Source organism: Lotus japonicus, chromosome 6 (assembly GCF_012489685.1).
Source record: "Lotus japonicus ecotype B-129 chromosome 6, LjGifu_v1.2".
Lineage (NCBI taxonomy): Eukaryota > Viridiplantae > Streptophyta > Magnoliopsida > Fabales > Fabaceae > Lotus > Lotus japonicus.
The window spans coordinates 10,883,084-10,902,183 of record NC_080046.1 but is presented as its reverse complement, the minus strand read 5'-3'; the positions used below and the strand labels follow the sequence as shown (position 1 = coordinate 10,902,183).

General features: G+C 37.0%; 2 protein-coding genes and 1 pseudogene across 2 annotated transcripts; 1 reads left to right on the top strand and 2 right to left on the bottom strand.

The window, feature by feature from the left end:
* Positions 1-4,170: 4,170 nt before the first annotated feature.
* Positions 4,171-5,861, bottom strand: LOC130723505 (transcription factor bHLH139-like). The gene is made up of 5 exons (XM_057574577.1): positions 5,374-5,861; positions 5,182-5,283; positions 5,005-5,070; positions 4,838-4,903; positions 4,171-4,697 (listed from the first exon to the last, which is right to left on the bottom strand). Exons 1-5 carry the CDS (start codon positions 5,791-5,793, stop codon positions 4,575-4,577), a joined length of 777 nt encoding a protein of 258 aa, XP_057430560.1. The 5' UTR covers positions 5,794-5,861; the 3' UTR covers positions 4,171-4,574.
* Positions 5,862-8,657: 2,796 nt separating this feature from the next.
* LOC130724201 (uncharacterized) lies at positions 8,658-14,872 on the bottom strand. The gene is made up of 12 exons (XM_057575377.1): positions 14,754-14,872; positions 12,291-12,510; positions 12,162-12,209; positions 12,001-12,060; positions 11,733-11,798; positions 11,591-11,638; positions 11,440-11,499; positions 11,244-11,300; positions 11,103-11,156; positions 10,364-10,650; positions 9,579-9,789; positions 8,658-9,494 (listed from the first exon to the last, which is right to left on the bottom strand). Exons 2-12 carry the CDS (start codon positions 12,481-12,483, stop codon positions 9,133-9,135), a joined length of 1,446 nt encoding a protein of 481 aa, XP_057431360.1. The 5' UTR covers positions 12,484-12,510; positions 14,754-14,872; the 3' UTR covers positions 8,658-9,132.
* Positions 14,873-17,685: 2,813 nt separating this feature from the next.
* On the top strand, positions 17,686-18,591 carry LOC130724890 (pentatricopeptide repeat-containing protein At1g77360, mitochondrial-like; annotated as a pseudogene).
* Positions 18,592-19,100: the final 509 nt, after the last annotated feature.

Below are 19,100 nucleotides of genomic sequence, written 5' to 3'. Positions count from 1 at the left end.
AGTACTCATAAAGATGATGTTAGTACCTGGTACCTAGATTCTGGTTGTTCCTCTCATATGACTAGTCACAAGGATTGGTTTGCTGACCTTGATGATAGTAGAATTAGCAGTGTGAAGTTTGCTGATAATAACATGATCACATCTGCTGGAAAGGGTAGAGTTTTGATCAGGAAGAAGAATGGCAAGCAGGCTGTGATTCCTGATGTATTGTTTGTTCCTAGTGTAAAGCATAATCTCATAAGTCTAGGACAGCTCATAGAAAAAGGTTATTCTATGAAAACAAAAGGGAAAAAGCTATTGATTTTTGATCCAAAGAAGAAGTTAATTCTTCAATTAGTACTCTCTTCCAACAAGACTTTTAGAGTTGATCTGGATACTAATGTTTCTCAGTGCTTGTCAGTCAAGGATATGAGTCCAGATTGGTTATGGCACTTAAGATTTGGACACTTACATTTCAAAGGGCTTTATCAGCTACATCATGATAGTATGGTTAGTGGTCTTCCACTGATTAAGGCTTTTGGTCAGCTATGTGAAGAATGTGTGTTGAGTAAACAACCAAGGAATTCTTTTGCTGAGAGTAAGCCAGTGATTTCCAAGGGTAGGCTGGATGTTATCTACTCAGATGTGTGTGGTCCTTATGAATCTTCAGGAGGAAACAAGTACTTTGTATCATTTATTGATGACCATACTAGGAAGATGTGGGCTTACTTGTTGACCAGGAAATCAGAGGTTTATGATGTGTTTAGAAAGTTCAAGGCTCTAGTTGAAAAGCAAAGTGGTGAATTCATCAAGATATTAAGAACAGATGGTGGTGGAGAGTATGTGTCTGGAGCTATGAAGGTTTTTTGTGAAGAAGCTGGAATCTACCATGAAGTGATATCCCCTTATACTCCTCAGCACAATGGTGTGGCTGAGAGGAGAAATAGGACAATTAATAACATGGTAAGGAGTATGTTGAAGAGCAAGAAACTTCCTACTCAGCTGTGGGGAGAAGCTGTTTCAGCTGCTACTTATATACTAAATAGATGTCCTACTAAGAAATTGAAGGCTTTAACTCCTGAGGAAGCTTGGACTGGTCTCAAGCCAGATGTGAAGCACTTGAGGATTTTTGGATCAGTGTGCTATAGACATGTTCCAGATCAGAAGAGAAAGAAGCTGGATGATAAAGGGGAGAAGTTGTTGTTAGTAGGTTTTCACTCTACTGGAGCTTATAGACTGTGGAATCCAATCACTAATGCTATAGTGATAAGTAGAGATGTGTTTGTAGATGAAAATGCTTTATGGAGTTGGGATAATGATAAAACAGAATCTTCACATTCAAGAACTAAGTTTGTGTTCTCTGAATTTGAAGGTGGTTTACCAGTTGTCTTGAATGACACTAGTGAGAGTGTTTTTCCTGTTCCTGAGCAAGTAAATGAGATTCTGCCTAGTGGGAATGTGACTAGAAGTCAGAGAACAAGACAGGTACCTTCCAGGTTGAATGATTATATTTTTTTTCCTGACAATGCAGTGACACAAGAGGGTGATCTTGTGCACTTGGCATTTCATGTTGATGTTGAGACAGTGAGCATAGAAGAAGCACTGAAACATGATAATTGGATTGGTGCTATGAAGGAAGAACTCAAGTCCATTGAGAAGAATGAGACTTGGAGTTTAGTTGAATTACCTCAGGGTAAGAAACCAATCTCAGTAAAATGGGTCTATAAGACTAAGATGAAGCCTGATGGTACAATTGCTAAGTATAAGGCCAGGTTAGTTGCTAGAGGGTTTCAACAGAAAGAAGGGTTGGACTATACTGAAGTGTTTGCTCCAGTGGCTAGGATGGAGACTGTGAGGTTGATTGTGGGAGCAGCAAGCTTAAAGGACTGGAAACTTCACCAGTTAGATGTGAAGTCAGCTTTTCTTAATGGACCTCTTGATGAGGAGGTCTATGTCAATCAACCTTCTGGATTTGAGATTGGAGGAAGTGAGCATAAGGTGTATAGGCTTCATAAGGCTTTGTATGGCCTGAAGCAGGCCCCTCGGGCATGGAATAAGAGGATTGATTCATTCCTACATGAGCTTGGCTTTCACAAATGTACTTCTGAACATGGTGTGTATGTGAACAAGACTAGAAAGACAGGAATGATCATTGTGTGCTTATATGTTGATGATCTTTTAGTAACTGGCAGTGATGAAGCTGAGATTAAAAGATTTAAAGAGAGAATGCAGTTGGAGTTTGAAATGAGTGATATGGGGGATTTGTCATATTTTCGGGGAATAGAGTTTCTCAGGACTGAGAAGGGAGTGTTCATGAGCCAAAGAAAGTATGCTAGTGATATCTTGAAGAGGTTTCACTTGGCTGATTGTAATGCAGTAACAACTCTAGTTGAATGTGGAGTGATTTTGACTAAATCAGATCCTGGAAAATCAGTGGATGCCACATTGTTTAAGCAGATGGTGGGTTCCTTGAGATATCTTTGTTGTAGCAGGCCTGAGATAAGCTATGGAGTAGGTCTGGTCAGTAAATTCATGGAGGCTCCTAAAGAGTCACACTTTTTAGCAGCTAAAAGGATACTGAGGTATATAAAAGGAACCCTGGATCATGGTATTTTGTTTCCTAAGAAAGCTTACAATGTGAGAAATGCAGTAACTGGTTATGTTGATTCTGATTGGAGTGGTGATAAGGATGATAGGAAGAGTACTACTGGCTATGTATTCTTATGTGGAGATGCACCAATTAGTTGGTGTTCCAAGAAGCAGCCTATTGTAGCTCTTTCTTCCTGTGAAGCAGAATATGTAGCTGCTTCCTTCAGTGCTTGTCAGGCTGCATGGTTGAACATGTTAATGGAAGAGATTGGATTGAAAGGTTCAAGAGTTATGCAGCTGATGATTGACAACAAGTCAGCCATTGATTTGGCTAAGCATCCTGTGGCTCATGGTCGTAGTAAACATATAGAAACTCGGTTTCACTTCTTGAGAGATGAGGTGACTAAAGGGAAACTTGAGCTGGTTCATTGCCCTACTGAAGAACAGCTTGCATATCTTTTCACTAAACCATTAAGAGCTGAAAGGTTTAGTGTGCTATGCAAGAAGCTGAGTATTGTGTCAATAGCTACCATTCTGAATTAGGAGGGAGTATTAGAAATAGAAGTTAATTCTGGGATAGCTATGTGATATAATTGAGAGTCTTGAGTTTATAGTTAGGTCCCTCAGTATGTTAGTAATATGACTTGTGACCCTCCATGTAATCAGTATTAATAATCACTCTTTCAGAGTGTTGAATACAATGCAATAATCATTCTCTCTCATTTTAGTTTTTTGTTAATTTCTGTTTAGTGTCTTCTCTCTTTCTTCTGGATCGTGAGTGATTAATGCTAACCCTAGCATTAACTCTGAGTTTGACTGAGACACATTGAATGTGTGCTGGAATCTTTGATCGATTCTCCAACAGGATTGAATATGTACTTCAATAGTAATAGATATTCATATGAATATGTATTTAACATTAGATACTACCATTGGAGAGGCTCTTAGCTCGCCTTTGATAAAGGATATGGAACTAAGAGATCATCAAATGTACATAGAATCACTCATAGCTAGCTTACCTCCAAAAAAGGTGTTATGATTAAGTTTCTTTATATTTCCAATTATTTTAGAGTGTCGGTGATAAGTTACTAAACAACTTCTCAACACTTTATGTTTATTAAATTAAATTCTAACGACACATCTATAAATGGTTACTATCTATAAATGCTTAATTTTTTTAAAGGATCTTTACTAGATAGTGAGAAACTTTGCAAGCTAATAAAACCATATGTCGTCCATTTAATTTGTGAAGGAAAAAATTCGAGCCACCAAACACTACTCTTTGACAAGAGTTCAAAACTTGGTCATATCAAATATGGAAAAGAACCTAAGCGGAAAGGCAAAACTCAAATCCACCTTTGATAATCTCTGGGCTTCGAAAAGAATTAATCTCTAACTGATTGGAAAAAATAAAGGACGTTTTGTTTTATCTAAACTTCTAAATGTCAAATAATTCGTCTATTCTATTTGTCAACTGCCAACTTATTTATATTCAGTAGCGATTTAAGAAAGTACCCCACCCTAACCTCCAAGCTGTTGCGATCTATCATGGCTACTTGAGATAAAAGTTGAAATACAGTGTATGATTTTATAGTATTTGAATCTCGCGTGATTGATATCTTTTTATTCCATGCTAATTAATAATGTGCTCAACATAAACAAATATACAATACATAATCGTTAAGGAAAAGGGAAGGTACTATTGATCTAGTCTAAAGCCAGTGAATGGTCAAATTGATCTTGTGTTCGGTGCTGGATATTACACAATCAGAAATTGTATGAGTATTTTCTTCTTTTAGGGATGAATTGGCCAACGCCCTACACTTTTATGGATCAATTTGACTATTCACTCAATTTGAACACTCGCATCGCCACTAATATAAATTTTGCTAAAATGCCCTTCAGAATGACCAACTCTTCAGAGCAAGGTTTTTCTAAGTACGCAAAGTTGTGCTTGAAATATTGTGTGATATTATTTCCCTGAAAATTCATGATCTTCAAATCATCTAGTTTGAGCCTGAACTTCTATCTCTTTGGGATGAAAGAATGGCATCAATGACTTCTTTTACTTGGGAAATATCAGGAGCTTTTCCACCTTGGACAGGCCAAAATTCATCAGTTGCCAACACCTGCACCATGAACAATTTTGAGAGAACAAACATGTCATAAGCTAATTGCCAAGTTTCAGTTCAAAGCATTAGTTTAGTTTGAGGCAAGTAAGAAAACTGTACATCAAAGAAGGAGAAGAAGATATTCTTTTAAATCTCACCTTCACTTGCAATTGGAGAAACTTTACATAACTAATTGCTTTCTCTAGCATGGTAACCAAATCAACCTGCAAAATTCACCATCAAAGTTAAATCATCTATCTAAATCAAAAGTCTTTGATAATTTTCTCAGATAAATTAAAAGTTATTTCGAAAAAGGAAATCCCACCTTGGAGCCATTAGGCACAAGTTCTTGTAGTATCTTCAACCTCTCACTTATCCTTTCCCTTCTATTCTGTGAGACAAACATTCTATGAACATTAAGTCCCAATATTCTAATCTTGCTTAGTTTGCAATCAAAACTTTGTACAAATCTAACATAAATTAACTTCGGATTGAAGCAAACCTTGGCAGCCACACTTTGAGGATCCTTGGATGAGCTTGACTTTGGTTTTGGTGCTATACTCTCAGTTGAGCATTGCTTCTTCACAGCTTTCATGTTCTCTCCCTTTAAACAACAAAATTGACATCAATTTCCATTCTAATTTCAGGAAAAAACAAGAAGTTCTAAGGACTAGCTTAATTGAGGAAGCAATACCATAGAAGGGCGTTTTTTCAAGACTGATTCTTGTGTTCCTAACTGAATTTGGTTCCATTGGTTATACCCTTGATGCTGCAAATCATTCTCCCAAACACAGTGCTCTTTCTGAAAGCTAAGCAAAGATCCACTAGCTTGCATAAGATTGCTTTTCCCACTGTCTTTGAAATCAATCAAAGACTCTGCTTCTTCAAGCTGATAGTTTGTACTCTTATGATAAACATACCCATCATTGCTAGTACCACATAGAGAAGGAGAAGAATGGGTTATAGCTGAATCATTGCTGAGTCCATTGGTATTCTGTGAGCCACCTTCCTCTTCAAGCAGAGATTTGTGGTGGTACTCATTGAAAACACAAGTTTGAACCTTGCTTCCCATGTTGATTGAATCATGTGTAATTTGGTGTTTGGCCAATGCCATTAGAGAGGTGAAGGGAAACTAATTGCAAAATACAATTATGGTTTGTTCAGGCAGGTCAACAATGAGAATGACAACTAGTGAGGGAGGCCTATTTGTAGATGTCAACAACTCAAGTTAATTATGTTTTATTAGTATGTTTTGATCGGCTTCTCTTTCATCAGAATTAGTTCTTGCACCAGAAGCTACTCACAAGTCGCATCACATCAATGTTTCGCCTGAATTGATTTTGGCTTCGAAATCAATTCTAGAAGGATTTCCAAACATGTATATTTTTGCTTTTGTTTTAGATCGATGTCTCCACCCGGCCCGTTTGAAAAACAATAGCTGTCTCTCCCAACAAATGACTTTCTATATATTCGAACTTGTGTTCTCAGTCTTATCCACACGCAAATTGTGTTGGTGCTGACAGAGATATTAAGTATAGGGAAACAAGAGATGAAAATCTAATACTAAAATAATATTGATGTGTGTTTATGAATTTCAATGATGCTGTTTAATTGACCTTCATGATATTGGGATTGTTAGCTGGCAGAAGTTAATGCATTGGATTGGAAGCAGAGGAGATGAAAACATTGCAAATTGCAGCATAAGGGTCGCCGGATCCTTCGCAATACCCACGTCTCTCTCTTTGATGAAGAAGCTACTTGAGGACTGAGGTGGCTTCTTACATGCTTCCTTTCAATCCCTTAAGCACGTGGACTTGTATTCTATTTTGCACTGCATCTTAACATTCTATGCAGTCTTGTCTGGAACTAGTTATATTCAACATGCTAACAGCACTGATTGGCATAACTTATTTTATTTGTTCCATTTATCTACTATATATTGAACTAAGTAAAATGGGTACGACTTGTGAATCAAAGCAAAAAAACTAAGTAATTAACAAGCTTATCATCACTTTACTTTATCAATTACTATGACCATATAGACAAATTCATACTGAAATGCTTTAAAGCTGTTCAAGTCTAGCTACAAAATAGTCTCATTGGCTCTTTTAAGTGTTGCTACATAAAAATTTAATCAGACTTTATACGTTATCTTTTTTCGAAATATCTCATTTTGGTCATTCATTTCAATTAGGATTATCCATTTCATTTACTCATTGTTCCTCTACAATTTTATGCTTCTCTCTTTACTTTTATAGTGACTTGAGGGCGAGAGTGTTTTCAAGTACTTCTTCTACTATGTTAATGCTACACAACTATGCAGGGAAATCCTTTCAGAGTTGTACACCACCACAAAAGATCAAGAATATTATTTAACATTGATTTTTTGAAGAACAATAACTAACATAAAAAACTTTTACATGCTTCTGGAGCGTTAGAAGGTTGTATTCGATTCATTTAATTAAATTTGACATACATCCTTAATTTATCATTGAACTTCCTCATTAACTAACTCTAAAATGTCAACATAAATAGAATAAACCTGATCTTAGCAAAATAAGAACATGCAAACCTAGGTCATTAAGTTAAATACACTTTTATGGTGAACTATTTTGTTAATTGATGATTAACTACCTGTGCCAATAAATTATTCTGCCAGCATATCCAAGTTAAATATGGTGAACTAATCTAGGTAATTAGTTTTTGGTGTTAACCATGGTATATCTGCAACTCTGATAGTCTTGAGACTAATTCCTCGTCATATTGTCATTGCACTAAGCGGTATAGGAGATTGACTAAGAGGTTTTTTCCATTCACAAGAGTTGAGGGACAAAGTAATAGAGTTATAAGTATTTTTTGTTACAAGAGGAAAATTAACAAATTAAAAACCAAAACTAGCTAACAACATCCAAATACAAAGATGTATAAACTGACGAAAAGGGTCGCCTCCAAATCCGCTTTTGAGCTCCTGATAATGCCGAATGTTAGCTCAAGTGATAAGAGGTAGGAGACATAAGAGTTTGGGAGGGTGAAGGGTCCAGGGTTCGAACTCTGATGATGACTAATTTACTAACATTATTAGCAACTAACATTTGCCTATAAAAAATAACTCAATAACTTTTTTATTTCCCAAGATTTCCCCACAGCCGACAACCATGAGACTAATCATTCGAAACTCTGAGATCACGTTAAGTGTGTAGGCTCTCCCAACAAATGCTTAAAAAAAATAACTCAATAATGATGTGCCAATAAATTATTCCGCTAGTACATAATCACACCTTTTTTTTTTGTCATGCTAGTTTATCCCACTTGAATCCCTTAAGTTTATGCAAGAAATTTCCACCATTCACTACTGGCCCACAAGACAAGCCACAATTTAATTGAGCAGATTCTATGCATATGAATTTTTAATCCAATAACGAATTCCAAGTGCCAAACCCAGCTTCAGTTTCCCCCTTCTTCAGCAATCAGCATCTTATATATGTTATTATTTTTTAATTTTATTTCTTTTTTGGGCAGCACAATGTCTCACACCTCTTGAAAGTGTTTGAATATATCTATTTGTAGACCCGGACTGAAGAAGATCATCATCCATGTGTTTCATTTTGCAGAATAATAACAACTTACGGGACAAGGGGGAAAATCAAGAGCTGGCATTAAGTGGAAAATAGAGCAATTCATTTTCCTTGTCTCAAGGAGACAGTCTAACATAATTGACCAACTCTTTCTGAACTGATTCAAATTAGTCCCTCAATAATCTTCAAAATTTGCCAACTGCTTCTGACATCTGACTTTTCACTATTATTTGAGTACACCTGGCTAATTTTACATATTATACTTAATTATGGATTCACACTAATTAATGAAATGAAATGTTTGTAACACATATTTTATATATCAATATCAAGGTTAATATGCTAATTGCTAAGTGCACTTGTTACTCAGTTTAACAGAAGTACCAGCTTAATTGCTCTCAGGTGTAAATATGCATTCTCAAGAGAGTATAAAAGAGATAGTAAATAAAAGGAAATGCTACATGCTTTCAAACATAAACCAACACTTCTATCCAGATTCCAGAGAGTCTCCAAGGTCACTGTGCCTAGTGCCTACTGGGTCAAAAGACCTTTCTAACAAACCAAATAAAAATTACAACAAAGCCACTGTAAAATGAAAAACATCCATGTGCCTTGCTTTGCTACTCAACAAAGAAAACATCCAATTTGAAAGAAAAACTGAAAAACATCAAATTTGAAAGACTGCAACAAGTACAAAAAAGCCACTGTAAAATGAACACCCATGTGCCTTGCTTTGCTAGGTTACATAACAGCCACTGTAACAAGCACACATCCCTCTAGTTCTTTCGCTGTTTATTCAATCAGCAACCTGAAGACCTACAGGTTAGATGATGGCTTCAAGGGATGGTTCATCTTCGGGCTCCATCTGAGTAAGGCATTTAAGATGGCGGAGGAAGTTCATCATTTGTTGCACTTCCATAAGCAACTTGATGACCTACAGTCCTTTGCCTCTTTCTCGAAGTTGAACCATCACCAATAGACTGCTCTTGGCCGGATTGGAGAGACATGTTTTGTGGCATGGAGGCTCCAATGGATGATTCATGTTCAGGCATCTGAAATTCTCCAGCTGAGGAAGGCATATGAGAAGGTGCAGGAATTTCACTATCTGTTTCACTGCCATTTGCTATGACAGAAACAGGAGCAGTAGCCTCAACACTTTGTGAAGTGTCTCGCTCGGGTGCAGCAAAATCAATAGATCTTGACTCCAATATCTCAGAGAGTATTCCTGAAGTAGATCCACCTGTTTTTTATATGCACTGAATTAGTCTCTGCATAGCTAAATGAAACTTCTACGTACACACATAAATCTCATGAAAAACCATACCTAGGATTTTAAGAATGGCAGCACATGCTGCTGACTGCTCGGCATCTTTCTTATTTTTATTGGCTTCACCCTTATAGCTCATACCATTGACAACTACAGATGATATAAAACGGCCACGCAAAACTTCTTGCCTAATAGTATGGTAAGTAGGCTTTTCTACCTTCATTTTAAGAGTATACTCATACAAGATAGCTTTTGAAAGTCGACTCTTCTGTAAAACAATCACAAGATGTAACAACATAAGGATTCTCAATTGAAATATAATATTAACAAGACAATCTAAAACTACAAAATATGGATATATGTCATCAAGAATGGTGCTTAATCATTTAGTGAAAGTAAATTATATGTGACACATCATGTCCTGAAAAGGTGAATGGGCAAGCTAGATTATAATGGGCATGCAAATATTCACGTGTATAAAAGGTTAAACAAGATTATAAGGATCACAATAAATTTAAATACAACTACATAACCAGTCACAAATCCAATATAGTATATTATCTATGGAAAACATTTGGTGCTAGAGAAGAGGATAACCAAATCTGAATAAATCAAATCTTAAATAAACAGAAAACAAGCATAAGAATGTACAACGAAATACAGTTCCTAATTTTGGAAAACACATGATTAAAAAAAATCAATTTGAATCAAAGTATTAGGGTTAGACAAAATTAAAGGAAAAAATTGTACTCATATCAAGCAATATAAATAAGCAATCTAACATAGCTTGAAATTTGTAATCAATTTGAGAAAACAGTATTAAAAAATATTTTGCAACATACCTCTAAAATAAGAGAGCGTCCATCATCCTTATCTTTAGAGACTTCTTGCTGAGCATGTAATCTTGCATGCAGTTCTTCTAAAGCGACTTTGGAGACATCTTCCTCAGCATCTTTCCGCTTAGAGAAAGTGGTTTGTGATTTGAACCAAGTATTATCTACCCACACGCTTGATTTAAACTTTGGAGCATGTGCAGGTCCCTCACAAACAGTATCAAATTTAGGATCTGAGATGTCTAACTTCTGGACAAGCATATTCAACCTACTCTTGTACTTCAGCATAGAAAAACCTGATAAGATCAATCAACAAGATTAGAGATATTCTATGCTAATGAACCTATTTTCTCTAGTGAAAAATTAAAATATTTGGGGCAATCACTAACTTTTTTCCACACCAACATAAAACTTGCAAAACACCCAAGAAAAACATAAGAAGAGAACTAGAAGCAGACTCACTTACACATTATTCTGAATACACTTTCTCTTGTTGATTAGAATTCATGTGAGTATTGTCAAAATGAGTACAACCCACCAAATTGAAAGTGGGACACAAATGATATAGTGGATCTCAAATGAATTTTTAACGTAACTATAGGAGAGAGTATATTGGAGAATGCGTTGCTGGAATTTTTCAAAGAATAAATAACACCATATATTCAAAAAGGTGAGGCTTCTGAAAGAGATCGATCACAACATATATAACTGCAAAATAAAATGGATTGGATCGAAATGGGGCACTTACATAGAGAAGAAGTAGCAGTTGTGGATGATGGTGCAGGCTGAAGGGTGGACACAGCTGCAAAATAAAAAATATATAAGTTTAATTGAAAAAACTCAAACCCTAACAAAATCAAACAAAATCGCATGGGAATGGAGTAGTTACCAAGAGTAGGAGCAATGGCAGAAGAAGGTGATGGTTCATGATAAGGGGTGTCTGCAGCTGCAAAGTTAAAGAAAAAATATTAAACACGGTGAGTTGTTACTGCAGCTCCAAAATTACATAACCACGCCACACACAAATATGAAACATGCAAATTTGTAAAAAGTCAAACAAATGGGAATGAAAATGGAGCACTTACGAAGAGCAAGAATAGTAGATGATGGTTCATGGTGTGGGGTGGCAGTAGCAGCAGCAGCAGCTGAGAAAAAAAAACATTTTTGTTACGTAAAAAAAATCTCAATTTCTAATAAATCAAGCTAAAGGGGCATGCAAATGGAGTGAGTAATTACGAGGAACAGTAGCAGCTGATGGTGGTGGATGGTGAGGGCTGGCCAGAGCTGCAAAAAAAATTCAAAATAAAATTTTTGAAAAAGAAAAAAAAAATCTCAAATTTTGCTAAAACAAACAAAGGGGTGGAGATGAAGAACTTACAGGGAGTGGTGATTGTTGGACGGTGGCCGCCACTGAAAATACATTCATGAGGAGGGACCACACCAGCTGCAAAATGGAAAGAAAAAGGTTAAAAATCAAACAAATGGAGATGGAAATGGAGCCAAAGCATGAAAACTAGATGATGGTTCATGGTGAGGGGTGGCAGTAGAAGCAGCTGTAAATAACTATTTGGTACATACAAAGAGCCCTAATAAAAGACATTTTTGTAAGAAAAATAAATACTGAATGTGATGGTGATGGTGCTTACAAAGAGCAGGAGCAGCAGCAGTAGCTGTAGGTGATGGTGCATCTTGCTGGGTGAGCGCAGCTGCAAAAGAATTAAGGGGTGGACGCATGGAAATAAAAAAATTAATATCATACCCTAAGAAAATAAAACAAAATGTGCATGGAAATGGAGTGTGTAGTTACAAGGAGCAGTTGCAGCTGGTGATGGTGGCTGGTAAGGGGTGGCCGGAGCTACAAAATAAAATTTTAAAAAATCACAATTATTTCTGATAAATCAAACAAAATGCATGGGCATGGAAATGATGTACTTACAGAGGGTGATGTTTGGCGAGAAGTGGTGGACGAAACCGCAAGTACATTGATGATAAGCAGGGGCACAAGCAGAAGATGGTGGTGTTGGTTGGTGGTGTGGGGTGGCCCGTGAATTGGGAGGTGGTGGAGGTAGAGGTGATTGGGTTGAGAGGGCAGGAACCGCCTCGTTCTGCTTCACCTGAGAGGACTCCATTGATCAACTGAGAGTGAGAGTGTGAGACTGAGGGAAATAAAGCAAGGACTTGCTGTGTTAGAAGAAATTTTGGATTTCTAACCTCATGTGCTTGGCTATTTATAGTCTAAATATAAGAAAATAATATAGTTTTATATAATATAATATAGTTTTATATAATATAATATAATATAGTTTTATATTAATATAAAACTATATTATATTATATTATATAAAACTATATTATATTATATTATATTCGCGGAGATTGTATTAATTATCTGGCAACCAGATCTGATCAATAATATAAAGTCAACTTTATCTCTGGGCTTGGAACCAAGGACAATATCGTCTTAGCTCATCAAGAGGTGATGCACACACAATTCATACTTACAAGCGAAAGGGATGACTAGTGGCTCTAAAGTTGGACTTGGAGAAAGCATAGAGGGCCGGCCCAACACAAAATAAGGCATAAAGCCTACTTTTAAGTGATGCATTTTTTTTTGGATCTTTTTGACTTAGTATTAATGGATGGTTTTTTTTGGGTCTTTTTTTCTTAGTAAAAAACTATTTTTGAGGCCTTTTTTTCTTAGTAAATATTTTTTTTGAGGCCTAAAGATCTTGTTTGGGTGACTTTACCCTTGGGCCAGCCCTGAAAGCATATGACGTTATATGATTTGGAATTCCCATCAAACTATTGTTGATCTAATTATGTGGGTTGTTCAGTATGCTTCTATATCCATTTTGTGGAATGGTTAAAAGCCTCCCCTCAAAGAGGCCTCAGGCATAGGGACCCTCTATCTCCCTACCTCTTTGTCCTTTGCATGGAGAGGCTTGCGATTCAAACTCAGAAACTTGTTGATGATGGAGTTTTTCGTCCTATCCGGATTACGCGAGAGGATATTAGTGTTTTTCACCTCTTCTTTGGAGATGATGTGTTGCTCTTTGGCCAAGCAAACAAGAAGTAGATGCAGGTCATGGCAAAGGTTTTGAAAGATTTTTGTGAGGAGTTAGGCATGAGGGTGAACTTGGAGAAGTCAAGGATGTTTTGCTAAAAAAATTGTGGGTCCTCAAGTCTAACAAGAGCTATTGTTTATTTTGGGTATACAATGGGCTAGTAATCTTTGTAAATACCTTGGTATACCTCTCTTGAAGGGAAAGTCGATAAGGTTTCTTTTGCACCCCTCATGGATAAGGTGAATGCAAGACTAGCCTCTTAGAAGACTCGTCTTTTGAATAGATCTGGGAAGCTTTGTCTAGCTAAATCAGTGTTGTCTTCTCTCCTTGTGTAGACTATAAAAACTCTTTGGTTACCCCAGTTAGTTTGTGTATAAGCGGATTCGTGAGCTTATGGTCAAAGGGTGGTCAAACTTGGGGTTGGAGCTTGGTGCATTGGCATGATGTAACTTTTCCTAAGGAGCATGGTGAGCTGGAATTGAGAGATGCACAATTGAACAATGTAGCTATGCTTGGGAAATTGGTGGATATCTTCTTGCATGAACAACATAAGTCGTGGGTTCAGGCTCTTTCACAACAGTATTTGGTGGAGAAATCAATTCTTGCAGGGATCTATAAGAATGTGGACTCCTACATTTTGAAGGGGATATCTGGAGCAATGGAGCTTGTGTGTGATGGGTTTCATCCGCAGCTTGGCAATGATGGCTCATCTATTTGGTATGATGATTGGTTGGGTTCCAAGAAGTTATGTCATTAACTCCCTTTTGTTCATATCTCGGATAGCACTCATAAGGTCTCTGATTTGTGGACTAATGAGGCTTGGAATTTAGCTCGCTTGAGTATGATGTTACCTCCTGATGTTGTGCGTGAAATAATGAGTATTTAGGTGTCATTGAGTACTACGAATCCAGATTCTCTGTGTTGGACAGCAAGCCTGAAAGGCTGCTATCAATCATGTACTATTACACATTCTAGCTGATTGTTTACTTAACATTATACCAACATCAGTATTTTTCTACTAGACGGTAAGTTTTTTTAAATATGAAAAGTATTTTTCTACTAATGGCCTAACTGGTTTAACCCAACACCAAAGGAGAATACAAATAAAAGCTTTATGTGATGAAGAACAACTGGTGACGCGATACAGAGGTAAGTTACATATCATATCTCATACCATGTGTTATTAAACTTTCTTGGATTGTGAACAATTAATGCTACATCGAGGTATATCAATCATCAAGTTCTAATAAATAATGGAACTCATGGGATATGTGCTCAGAATATTAAAATAGGAACCAAGAAAGTGAATAATAACTCTCCCTATGGAGAAATACCTTAGGAGGTTGGTGTAGCTCTCGGAGAGATGGTTAGTAGTACGTTGCATTAACTTTTGTCCAATGATAATTGTCTCAAGAATTAGAGATTCTGAAATGCCTTACAATTTCTTAGTCTCAACATAATTTTGATATCTGAAACAAAGATTAAGAATAAATAGAGATGTGTAGATATTAAATAAAGACATATTTCAACATAGAAAAGTGCGGAGTATGTTTACACATGTGCATGTGACGTTAAAAGCATGTTTTGCAAAGTAAAGTACGAAAAACAATTATCACTGCACACATATGTGGAATATTTTTCAGGTCTTGTGATAGAATGTTATTTGTTGTTACAAAGACAGAAAACATGCCTCCAAATTCTAAACAACCATAACCATAATTCAGGATTATTCAGTAACACATAATTACAAATTATACTTATGTTCAAACTGTAGTAATGTCTATAAAACTAGGCGCGCAACCCAAATTGTTTAACTGCAATTTCTTGTTTGCATTGATTCATGTTTTCAAAATATGAGGTCGTTCATCCAATATGGATCGCAATATCCCCGCCATTGATGAATAGTAGGTGGCATAGTATGCCCTTATTTCAACGAACCTATGCATGCCTAAGTAATGCCTATGCTCTTTCATGGTTATGAAACTCATATAAGACTTCTAGCCTCCAACCTCCTCTTATCTTCCCAAATCTTCCTCTTAGCTTAAGAGAACACTCACATTTTCTTATTCTTGAGCTTTTGTGTGTCAAATTTTTCTTGTACAGCATGTTCTTACCACTCCGCTCACACCTTAATGTTAGAAGTTTGTTCATCTTAAGGTTTCTAAAATCCGACCTTGTAGTAACAACAACAAAACCATTATCTTTCCCTACAAAATGAGCTCACGCGAACAGATCATGTCGAGTTTCAAATATCTACGAAGCACAAAGAAGGTTAACTATTATATAATCAGTTGTATTTCTCGGTGCAAATGCACAATCCACACATTTAGCATTCGGTCGTTCCCTTCTATGTTGGTCATTGTCACATGATACATTACGCACCTTATCCACACCTTATCCACTTCCTCTTACACTACCATATTCATGACAATACTACATGTAAAACGCTCAATGTCAATATTTCAGAAAATGACTTCCACAACTAAATGTGTAGAAGCCTAGATTAAAGATACGCTACTTAAAGTATGACAAAAGTTTTTTATTTCACACATATATGTGTGGAATATGTATTATTCCGCACTTTAAAGTGTGGTAACATTATTTTTCTTCCTCACATATAAGTGTGGAATGTGTAATAATACCGCACATTAAAGTGCGGTAGAAGAATAAGTTGTCTTTAATAATACACATTGCGCTTACAATGTGCAGAAAGTACCCACACATTATAAGTGTGGAAGGTTGAAAATATATTTCGCAATTTAGAAATGTGGGGAAAAAAACTCGTACCTCACACAGTTTAGTCAATAAAATGAAATAGATGTAATGGAGATGATGGAGGAGAAGCTTGATGACTGCTAAGCTTATCCCAAAGCTCTTCTTGTTCTCCACTTGTGAGGAAGATGAAGTGAGGAGAATGTGAGAGATTAAGGGGAAAGAGATGGTGAATGAGTTGAGAGATGGTGAATGGTTTGTAGGAAGCTAGAGATAAGAAAAATGATGGTTATGAAAGAGGTATTTTGGAAAAATGATATTAAGGGGTGCAACGAACATTGTAGAGGGTGGCACCAAAATCAACTCCCTTCTTACCATCACCATTTTAAAAGTATACTATTTTTATTTTTCATTCAATGTGTTGGAGGTTTTTAATTAGTTCTTCATAAATCTAATGTGTTAGGTTTATGTTTTACACATGAATTACTCTATTGTAGGAACCAGAAACTGTGATTATTTTAAGAGGAACCTTCACTCTTATTTTTCATAGATTTTTCTCGTCATTAATTTTGGTATCACCCTTTTACATTCTCATGCCTTCAATTTTTAAGCATTTATGATTGTGGAATATATAATTTGTATTCCATATTTATGTTTACAATGTGTATTAAGTTCCCGCAAACATAAGTGCGGTAAATTTGAGTGGCGAGAGAGTGTGTGAAGGTGGTACCAAACTTGATGCATATTATTATGTCGTATTAGACATGATATTATAAACTAATACAACAATTATGAATTTATCCATTGTTTGGTGCTAACTTTGTATTATATAAGTTTATTCATCAATTCACTCTTATACATTGAAATGATAAATTATTTAATCTATCTTATAGATGAAAAATAAGGCTGATAAGAGTGTGATGTATGATCTACATGAAAATATTTAATTCACCGCCACCAACACTACATCATCACCACCTTCTACCAGTGCTACCACCACTGTTGCTGCCACCATCACTATCGCCACCACCCTCCACCACCACCACTATCACCACTACTGCCACCACCACCATCATCAGATCGCCTTCCAACATCACCACCACCGCCACAACGCGAACCGCTACTACCGCCCGTACAAAATTGCCACCACCACACTACTCTCCACCAACACCCTCATCATCACCACCACTACCACTACAACCACCGCCACCACCACTCAGCATCACCACTACCATAACCACTAAACTCCATCACGCCACCACCACGACCGTTGTCATCACCGCCGGCCACCACCATCTTCACCATCCACAAACACAATCCTTACTTTTATACTATCTACCATTATTCAATATTTCACAAAACATAAAAATTATATTAATTTAACAAAATTGTAAGGTACACATAGTATGACCAAACGTTGTATAATATAAGGGCATGTTTAATTTGTTGTTGTTCATCACCTCGAGTTGTTGACTTGATGTTGCTTCTTCTTCTTTCTCAGTGCGTCTTGTTGTTAGGGTTTCGTTCTAGTTCCTCAGGATGTTGGTAATGTAAACTCAATTAATCGCATTCGAATTCAAATTCTCCTTCACCTTCTTCAACCGCCACAACAAGCCACTCTCAGCAACACCACCGCCACCAAAAACCCTGTCACCGAAAACCCAAACCCCCTTCGAGATCTTCTCCACCACCCTCTCTGTCGCCGTCGAGAAAGCCCTAGAGGATTCTGGCATCAGGGTCACCCAAAACGACGTCGAAGACGTCCTCAAGCTCTCCTACGACTTCCCCGCACAAGTCGTCAAGTTTTTCCGATGGGCCGGCCACCGCCTTCACCATGACCACACCCCCTACTCCTGGAATCTCGCAGTCAACGTCCTCGGCAAGAATCACCTCTTCGACACAATGTGGGACGCCATCAACTCCATGGCCAAGCGCCTCTGACTCATCTCGCTAGCCACATTTGCCTCTGTCTTCAGTAGCTATGTCGCGGCGAGGCTCCCCAGAGATGCCTTCTCCACCTTCAAGGTGATGGAGAATTATCGGTGCGTCAGGGATGTCGTGGCATTGAACACACTCATGAGTGTTGTGTGCAGTGGTGGGAAAACCCTAAAGGCTTATGACTATTTGCAAGATGTGAAAAATGAAATTAGGCTTGATGGTGACACCTACGCCATCGTGATGGAGCGTTGGGAGAGTGAAGGCAATGTTGTTGGAGCTAAAGAGACTTTTGCTGAGATGGTGATTGAGAGTGGTTGGGACCCTACCAACGAGCCTGCTTATGTTTCATTTTTGTGTACTTTGATTAAGGGGCCTGATGGGGTTCGCGAGGCTGTTAAGTTCTTCGATTCCATGAGAGATCGAAGGTATTTTGGGGAAAATGATATTAAGGGATGCCATGAATATTGTAGGGGGTGGCACCATAATCAACTTCCTTCTCACCATCACCATTTTAAAAGTTGATTTTTTTTTTCATTCAATGTATTGGAGATTTTTAATTAGTTGTGCCTAAATCCAATGTGCTAGATTTGTTTTTACGCAGGAATTACTCCAATGTAGGAACCACGATCTGTAAATAATTTTAGAGGAACCTTCGCTCTAATTTTGCACAGATTTTTCTCGGCATTAATTTTGGTATCACTCCTTTACATTCTCATGCCATTTATTTTTCAACATTTATGATTGTGGAATGTATCATTTTTATTTCACACTTATGTATACGATGTGTAATTATTTTCTGCAAACATAACTGCGTTAAATTTGAGTGGTGAGAGAGTGTCTCAGGGTGGTACCAAATTGATGCTCGCGTCGTATTAGACATGATAATATAAACTTATACAATACATTATGAATTTATTCATTGTTTGAGGGTTCATTTATCGTACACAACTTTTTTCTTGTGTAAGGTTGCACAAACCTAACTTGACTTGTTATTCCAGGTTATTTCCCGGTTAGTTGCTTTTTTTTTTTAA

What these genes read in the sequence shown, in the direction of transcription:
- LOC130723505 (XM_057574577.1), bottom strand. Translation starts at nt 5,793, where the DNA reads ATGGCATTGGCCAAACACCAAATTACACATGATTCAATCAACATGGGA. An exon ending in TGAAAAAACGCCCTTCTATG is followed by an intron (nt 5,284 to 5,373) that starts GTATTGCTTCCT and finishes TGTTGTTTAAAG; the next exon opens with GGAGAGAACATGAAAGCTGT. An exon ending in TTCTCCAATTGCAAGTGAAG is followed by an intron (nt 4,698 to 4,837) that starts GTGAGATTTAAA and finishes TTCATGGTGCAG; the next exon opens with GTGTTGGCAACTGATGAATT.
- LOC130724201 (XM_057575377.1), bottom strand. Translation starts at nt 12,483, where the DNA reads ATGGAGTCCTCTCAGGTGAAGCAGAACGAGGCGGTTCCTGCCCTCTCA. An exon ending in ACCAGCTGCAACTGCTCCTT is followed by an intron (nt 12,061 to 12,161) that starts GTAACTACACAC and finishes ATTCTTTTGCAG; the next exon opens with CTGCGCTCACCCAGCAAGAT. An exon ending in TGCCATTGCTCCTACTCTTG is followed by an intron (nt 11,157 to 11,243) that starts GTAACTACTCCA and finishes TTTATTTTGCAG; the next exon opens with CTGTGTCCACCCTTCAGCCT.